The 8,581-nt window shown below is 45.2% G+C and overlaps 1 protein-coding gene across 4 annotated transcripts; it reads left to right on the forward strand.

The window, feature by feature from the left end:
- The first annotated feature begins 1,353 nt into the window (after positions 1 to 1,353).
- On the forward strand, positions 1,354 to 7,628 carry LOC135565754 (zinc finger and BTB domain-containing protein 14-like). Of its 4 annotated transcripts, none has more exons than XM_065013802.1 (2): positions 1,354 to 1,443; positions 2,232 to 7,628. In XM_065013802.1, the coding sequence occupies exon 2, from the start codon at positions 2,261 to 2,263 to the stop codon at positions 3,419 to 3,421; it is 1,161 nt and encodes a 386-aa protein (XP_064869874.1). In that variant the 5' UTR covers positions 1,354 to 1,443; positions 2,232 to 2,260; the 3' UTR covers positions 3,422 to 7,628. The 4 variants fall into 4 exon arrangements, with proteins under 4 accessions (XP_064869874.1, XP_064869872.1, XP_064869871.1 ...); XM_065013800.1 differs by having other exon boundaries at positions 1,369 to 1,443; positions 2,198 to 7,628; XM_065013799.1 differs by lacking the exon at positions 1,354 to 1,443 and adding an exon at positions 1,457 to 1,985.
- The last annotated feature ends 953 nt before the right edge of the window (positions 7,629 to 8,581 follow it).

Genomic DNA, 8,581 nt, shown 5'->3' on the forward strand with positions numbered 1-8,581 from the left:
GTCATGTAGATGGGGGGAACTGAGTGATGTAGATGTAGATGGGGGAACTGAGTTATGTAGCTGGGGGAACTGAGTCATGTAGATGGGGGGCTGAGTCATGTAGCTGGGGGGAACTGAGTCATGTAGATGGGGGGAACTGGGTCATGTAGATGGGGGAACTGAGTCATGTAGATGGGGGGAACTGAGTCATGTAGATGGGGGGGACTGGGTCATGTAGATGGGGGGAACTGAGTGATGTAGCTGGGGGAACTGAGTCATGTAGATGGGGGGAACTGAGTGATGTAGCTGGGGGGCTGAGTCATGTAGATGGGGGGAACTGGGTCATGTAGATGGGGGAACTGAGTCATGTAGATGGGGGGAACTGAGTCATGTAGATGGGGGGAACTGGGTCATGTAGATGGGGGGAACTGAGTGATGTAGCTGGGGGGAACTGAGTCATGTAGATGGGGGGAACTGAGTCATGTAGATGGGGGAACTGAGTGATGTAGCTGGGGGAACTGAGTGATGTAGATGGGGGGAACTGAGTGATGTAGATGGGGGGGGGAACTGAGTGATGTAGATGGGGGAACTGAGTCATGTAGATGGGGGGCTGAGTCATGTAGATGGGGGGCTGAGTCATGTAGATGGGGGGAACTGAGTCATGTAGATGGGGGGAACTGGGTCTTGTAGATGGGGGAACTGAGTCATGTAGATGGGGGGAACTGGGTCATGTAGATGGGGGGACTGAGTCATGTAGATGGGGGAACTGGGTCATGTAGATGGGGGAACTGAGTCATGTAGATGGGGGGAACTGGGTCATGTATATGGGGGGCTGAGTCATGTAGATGGGGGGAACTGGGTCATGTAGATGGGGGAACTGAGTCATGTAGATGGGGGAAACTGGGTCATGTAGATGGGGGGCTGAGTCATGTAGATGGGGGGGGACTGAGTCATGTAGATGGGGGAACTGGGTCATGTAGATGGGGGGAACTGAGTCATGTAGCTGGGGGGAACTGAGTCATGTAGATGGGGGGAACTGAGTCATGTAGATGGGGGGAACTGAGTCATGTAGCTGGGGGGCTGAGTCATGTAGAATGGGGGGAACTGAGTCATGTAGATGGGGGGGTGGGGGGGGGGTTTGAGCAGTTCAGAACCCAAGCCACACATGATCAAGTTTACCAGAAGGCACTTGAAAGTTTATCCGTTTTTTTGTTAGTTTTTTTGGGGTTGGGGGACTAATTTGGTTGATTTATGAGGGTCATATTTACATCCATTGTTAGAATACAGTAGAGAGAACCTGCCTGTAATTCCCCTCCAGTCCTACAGAGGGCAGAAACACCAGCTTCACTTCCTCTGAGAGCTGACGGTCACAACAAGAGGAGAAAGAGGCAGAAAGACCAGGGTTGTTGCGTCGTCTTCGACTGCAGCCTTGCGTGACAACACCAAACCGGATTCGTGTTTCTGGTATAGACATTTTTTCTTCTTCTTCTTCTTCTCGAAGGGGACCAATCTTATATTTACACATTTCATCGACCAGTGTAAATGAACTGTTCTGTTTGATGTTTTAACTTGGATAAAAGTTCAGGAAAACCTTCTAATGGAGGCTTGCTGGGCAAAATGGCTGGGCTCTCTGAAATGTGAAACGTACACGGGTCAGCAGTGGTAGCAGAAATAACTGGCTACGAAAGGGCGTTTTTATAATTCCTTATAACTCGCAGAAATACCGTTTATTTTCCCCCGCTGGGTACAAAACAGTTTTGTATCCATATGCGTTGGGATTGAATTTTATTGCGGATACCTGCATTTGTTTTTTTCGACAGTTCCGTGTTGTTTTTATTTTCCTTCCCCCAAAACCCGATTGCTGCTTGACTGATTTGCATTGTTACTGCGGTCTGTTATTGTCTCGTCGTCAGCTGTGGATACTCTCACTGTTGGATGGGAACTGACGAACAACAATATATATACGAAGTAACAGCCGACCGAACACATTTCAGAAGTTTGCTTTGGTGTGACAATTATATTTATATATATATATATATATATTTTGATCGATACCGATTTGTATACTGTGTACTAACTAATCTACATTAATTCGTAACACTCTGCTATTATTGATATTTGACACACCAATTGTCGTGTTTTAATTAACTCGAAAACCTTTTTTATATTTACCAAAAATGTTATAACTATTATAAAAACAGACACTTTTTTTTTCCAGTTACCATTGGACACTGCATTTGTTTTTGTTGCAGGTAAATACCCACTAAATAAACCTGCAATCATGGGTGAATTCCTGAAATACATCGACTACGATCACAAGACCAGTTTCCTGAAGATGTTGAACCAGCAGAGGATGGAAGGGGACCACTGTGACGTCGTGGTTGTGGTGGAAAACGTTGAGTTCAGAGCTCACCGCTGTGTCCTGGCCGCCTGCAGCATCTACTTCAAGAAGCTGTTTAAAAAACAGAACGATGTGGACAACTCCATCGTGGAGCTCGACTTCATCCGTTCAGACATCTTCGAGGAGGTCCTCAATTACATGTACACCGCCAGGCTCGCCGTCCGCAAAAAGGACATCAACCTCATGATGTCATCCGGACAGGTCCTGGGGATCACGTTCCTCGACAACCTGTGTTCACAGAAACGTGAGCCCAATATGAAGCCGAGTCGTGAGAACCAGGCGCCAGGGGACGGTATGAGAGCCCAGGACGCCATTTTGAAAGAGTTGGCCATGGAGGAGGTGAGGAAGAACAGCTTCTACGATGGAGGGATGGAGGCCATGGGCTCCGGGGGGCCTCACGGGGTCCCTCCTCACTTCGGCGGGAACATGTCTAAAGACCCCCACAGCGCCCACGGCTGGACCTCCTCTTCCTCCTCCTCCAGCGATATGAAGCTTGACTACCTGCTGTACGGCCACCGCTCTGACGGCATCCACCCGGGAATGAAACCAGGCGGAGACGGCCCCAAGAAAGACAAATCCCACCTGGCCCACCGTCCGTTCGCTTGCGAGGTGTGCCCCAAAACCTTTACCACCCAGGCCCACCTCAAAGAGCACCTGAAGATCCACACGGGCTTTAAACCGCACCGCTGCCTGGTCTGTGGCAAGGCGTTCATACGAGGGCCCGACTTAAAGCGGCACGAGAGGGTCCACAGCAACGAGAGACCCTTCGGATGCCAGATGTGTGAAAAGGCCTTCAAGCACAAGTCCCACCTGCGAGACCACGAGCGGCAGCACCGAGGGGAGAGGCCCTTCAACTGCGGCTCCTGTGACAAGGCGTTCATCAAAGCGTCGGACCTGAAGCGCCACTGGAACACGATGCACAGCCAGCGCAGAACGCTGTCCCCCACCGCCGCCGCCACCGCCGCCCCGGGCAGCATCCAGGGAGACGCCGACACGCAGAGCCAGAGGGACTGGAAGCTAGAGGCTGGGCCACATTCGTAAGGACGGACTGTTACAGACACACACACACACACACACCATGCGTATATAGTGACAGACACACACACACACACACGTACATGCACTAATACACATGTGCACACTAACACTCATGAATACACATGTGCGCGCACACACACACACCATGCGTATATAGTGACAGACACACACACACACGTACATGCACTAATACACATGTGACACGCACACACACACACACACGTACATGCACTAATACACATGTGACACACGCACACACACACACGTACATGCACTAATACACATGTGACACACACACGTACATGCACTAATACACATGTGACACACACACACTCATGAATACACATGTGACACACACACGCACGTACATGCACTAATACACATGTGACACACACACACTCATGAATACAGGCCCTGTGATATGTACTGAGGTGTAACAAAGAGAAGATGGTTGGATCATACCGTGTCCATTACTGTAATGACATCACGGGCATGTAGTAAATATGATCCTATTCAATTGTATTTTATTGAATTGTTTAGGTTTTATTTTTTTCCCCACTTCATGTAGAAAAAAAAAAATAATGTTTAGGCTACTATCTACTACAATGACCATTAATGTATATTTTTCACGTTTAAAAAAAAAAAAAAAAAAAACATTTGTTGCTATTTAGACAGACAGGGTTCTTCTTATTATAACTTTATTTATTTTACTTTATTGAATATCAGTAACATTTAAAGTGTTTTTTGTTTGTTTAACCTTACTGTATTTTAAGACAACAACAACAACAACAATGGTGATTTTCTGCATAACATTTTGTTGTGTATATCTTTTTACATGTGGATCTTAAATGGCTGTTTTAATTGTAATGATTGGTTGATATATTACACTGTAGGAGTCACCATTCTGCTTTTGATACATACAGGTTATACCAAAGTCTTGGGCCTTCGTTAGACAGCCGGGTAACAGGTTAATACCATGTCGGTTCTGGAAATAAACCAACATTCCCAAGTAAAATTTTCCATCCTCATTTGTGGAAAATACAAAATGGTGGTTAATTGGGAATTATTGGAATTTTCAGTTTGCTTGCGGAATTGGAATGGATTTTACCCCTAACCTTTGACAAGCAGTCTGAAGGGGGCTGTTCATTGTCTGTTCAGCCCAAGCAGCATGAGTCCGACCAGATTTACTGTTATACAGTATCACTAGCCTATCATCAGAGAGAGATACCACATCTGTATCAGTAGCCTGTCATCAGAGAGAGATACCACATCTGTATCAGTAGCCTGTCAGAGAGAGATACCACATCTGTATCACTAGCCTATCATCAGAGAGAGATACCACATCTGTATCAGTAGCCTGTCATCAGAGAGAGATACCACATCTGTATCAGTAGCCTGTCAGAGAGAGATACCACATCTGTATCAGTAGCCTGTCATCAGAGAGAGATACCACATCTGTATCAGTAGCCTGTCATCAGAGAGATACATCTGTATCAGTAGCCTGTCAGAGAGAGAGATACCACATCTGTATCAGTAGCCTGTCAGAGAGAGAGATACCACATCTGTATCAGTAGCCTGTCATCAGAGAGATACATCTGTATCAGTAGCCTGTCAGAGAGAGATACAACATCTGTATCAGTAGCCTGTCATCAGAGAGATACCACATCTGTATCAGTAGCCTGTCATCAGAGAGATACATCTGTATCAGTAGCCTGTCAGAGAGAGATACCACATCTGTATCAGTAGCCTGTCATCAGAGAGATACCACATCTGTATCAGTAGCCTGTCATCAGAGAGATACATCTGTATCAGTAGCCTGTCAGAGAGAGATACATCTGTATCAGTAGCCTGTCATCAGAGAGATACCACATCTGTATCAGTAGCCTGACATCAGAGAGAGATACCACATCTGTATCAGTAGCCTGTCAGAGAGAGATACAACATCTGTATCAGTAGCCTGTCAGAGAGAGATACCACATCTGTATCAGTAGCCTGTCATCAGAGAGAGATACCACATCTGTATCAGTAGCCTGTCAGAGAGAGATACATCTGTATCAGTAGCCTGTCAGAGAGATACCACATCTGTATCAGTAGCCTGTCATCAGAGAGAGATACCACATCTGTATCAGTAGCCTGTCAGAGAGAGATACAACATCTGTATCAGTAGCCTGTCAGAGAGAGATACATCTGTATCAGTAGCCTGTCAGAGAGAGATACCACATCTGTATCAGTAGCCTGTCATCAGAGAGAGATACCACATCTGTATCAGTAGCCTGTCAGAGAGAGATACCACATCTGTATCAGTAGCCTGTCATCAGAGAGAGATACCACATCTGTATCAGTAGCCTGTCATCAGAGAGAGATACATCTGTATCAGTAGCCTGTCATCAGAGAGAGATACCACATCTGTATCAGTAGCCTGTCAGAGAGAGATACCACATCTGTATCAGTAGCCTGTCATCAGAGAGAGATACCACATCTGTATCAGTAGCCTGTCAGAGAGAGATACCACATCTGTATCAGTAGCCTGTCAGAGAGAGATACCACATCTGTATCAGTAGCCTGTCATCAGAGAGAGATACCACATCTGTATCAGTAGCCTGTCAGAGAGAGATACCACATCTGTATCAGTAGCCTGTCAGAGAGAGATACCACATCTGTATCAGTAGCCTGTCATCAGAGAGAGATACCACATCTGTATCAGTAGCCTGTCATCAGAGAGAGATACCACATCTGTATCAGTAGCCTGTCATCAGAGAGAGATACCACATCTGTATCAGTAGCCTGTCAGAGAGAGATACCACATCTGTATCAGTAGCCTGTCATCAGAGAGAGATACCACATCTGTATCAGTAGCCTGTCATCAGAGAGAGATACCACATCTGTATCAGTAGCCTGTCATCAGAGAGAGATACCACATCTGTATCAGTAGCCTGTCAGAGAGAGATACCACATCTGTATCAGTAGCCTGTCAGAGAGAGATACCACATCTGTATCAGTAGCCTGTCAGAGAGAGATACCACATCTGTATCAGTAGCCTGTCAGAGAGAGATACCACATCTGTATCAGTAGCCTGTCAGAGAGAGATACCACATCTGTATCAGTAGCCTGTCATCAGAGAGAGATACCACATCTGTATCAGTAGCCTGTCATCAGAGAGAGATACCACATCTGTATCAGTAGCCTGTCATCAGAGAGAGATACCACATCTGTATCAGTAGCCTGTCATCAGAGAGAGATACCACATCTGTATCAGTAGCCTGTCATCAGAGAGAGATACCACATCTGTATCAGTAGCCTGTCATCAGAGAGAGATACCACATCTGTATCAGTAGCCTGTCAGAGAGAGATACCACATCTGTATCAGTAGCCTGTCATCAGAGAGAGATACCACATCTGTATCAGTAGCCTGTCAGAGAGAGATACCACATCTGTATCAGTAGCCTGTCATCAGAGAGAGATACCACATCTGTATCAGTAGCCTGTCAGAGAGAGATACCACATCTGTATCAGTAGCCTGTCAGAGAGATACCACATCTGTATCAGTAGCCTGTCAGAGAGAGATACCACATCTGTATCAGTAGCCTGTCAGAGAGAGATACCACATCTGTATCAGTAGCCTGTCATCAGAGAGAGATACCACATCTGTATCAGTAGCCTGTCATCAGAGAGAGATACCACATCTGTATCAGTAGCCTGTCATCAGAGAGAGATACCACATCTGTATCAGTAGCCTGTCAGAGAGAGATACCACATCTGTATCAGTAGCCTGTCATCAGAGAGAGATACCACATCTGTATCAGTAGCCTGTCATCAGAGAGAGATACCACATCTGTATCAGTAGCCTGTCATCAGAGAGAGATACCACATCTGTATCAGTAGCCTGTCAGAGAGAGATACCACATCTGTATCAGTAGCCTGTCAGAGAGAGATACCACATCTGTATATACTGTAGCTTGACTAGTTGCACAATTAAAATATTTAGGACACACAATTATGATATATGCACATATAAATGTTCTCTTACACATTTGATGAATAGATTTTTTTTTGGGGGGGGGGGGGGTCATTGTTATGATCTGATTTCTTTTGTTTGTAAATGTATTTTCATGAGGGCGTTACTTAGTATATGGTAATAGTTATGACTGTAACCCAGAATTCAGTAACGATGTATATTTATGTCAATACACATACATTCTATAGCAGTTAACGGAATTGTTTTCTTGTGTCTGATTCAATTACAGTAACTTTGGATAATATTAGTTCAGGGAGATTTAGGGTACGTCCCGAATTTGGTGCCATTTGAGACGTACACATAGACTAAATCAAATCAAATGTATTTATATAGCCCTTCGTACATCAGCTGATATCTCAAAGTGCTGTACAGAAACCCAGCCTAAAACCCCAAACAGCAAGCAATGCAGGTGTAGAAGCACAGTGGCTAGGAAAAACTCCCTGGAAAGGCCAAAACCTTGGAAGAAACCTAGAGAGGAACCAGGCTATGAGAGGTGGCCAGTCCTCTTCTGGCTGTGCCGGGTAGAGAGGAACCAAGCTATGAGGGGTGGGCCAGTCCTCTTCTGGCTGTGCCGGGTAGAGGACTACAGTGTTCATTTATCCCAAACCAGAACTGTGTGTCTAGAGGGTTTCGTGACATCCAGAGCCCAATTTTCATTCTCCTCCCTCTCGCTCTCTTTCCTCCTCCTCCTCTCTTTCTCTTCTCACGGAAGCATGCAGTCGTTCACAGCCCGCGAACCCATCAATGTGTATTGGAGGATATTTCCTCACCAATCCAATGCTTTTAAATCCTTGTCGAGGAGGAGAATAGGAATTGGGTTCTGGGAAGCCCATTTGGAGCAAATATGATATCCTTTTGTAAACATAGAAAGACCTGGACTTACGTTTTACTATAACATAACATTTATAACAGAGCAACAACAAGTATCATATCTCCTCCATTATTACCATTTTACACCATCAAAGCAAATATCTTAATTTATTTTAATAACATTTATAAAATATTAATTTCACCTGAATGCACTGGAGAACAATTCAGAGTAATTCAGGTACAGAGACAGTTAACATCCCCCTAATAAAAAAAAATATGAATGTAACATATCAAGTTATGATTTCATGAGCTGAAGTAAATTATCCCAGAAATTTGCC

The sequence above is a fragment of the Oncorhynchus nerka genome, linkage group LG9b (assembly GCF_034236695.1).
Source record: "Oncorhynchus nerka isolate Pitt River linkage group LG9b, Oner_Uvic_2.0, whole genome shotgun sequence".
Taxonomy (NCBI): Eukaryota; Metazoa; Chordata; class Actinopteri; order Salmoniformes; family Salmonidae; genus Oncorhynchus; species Oncorhynchus nerka.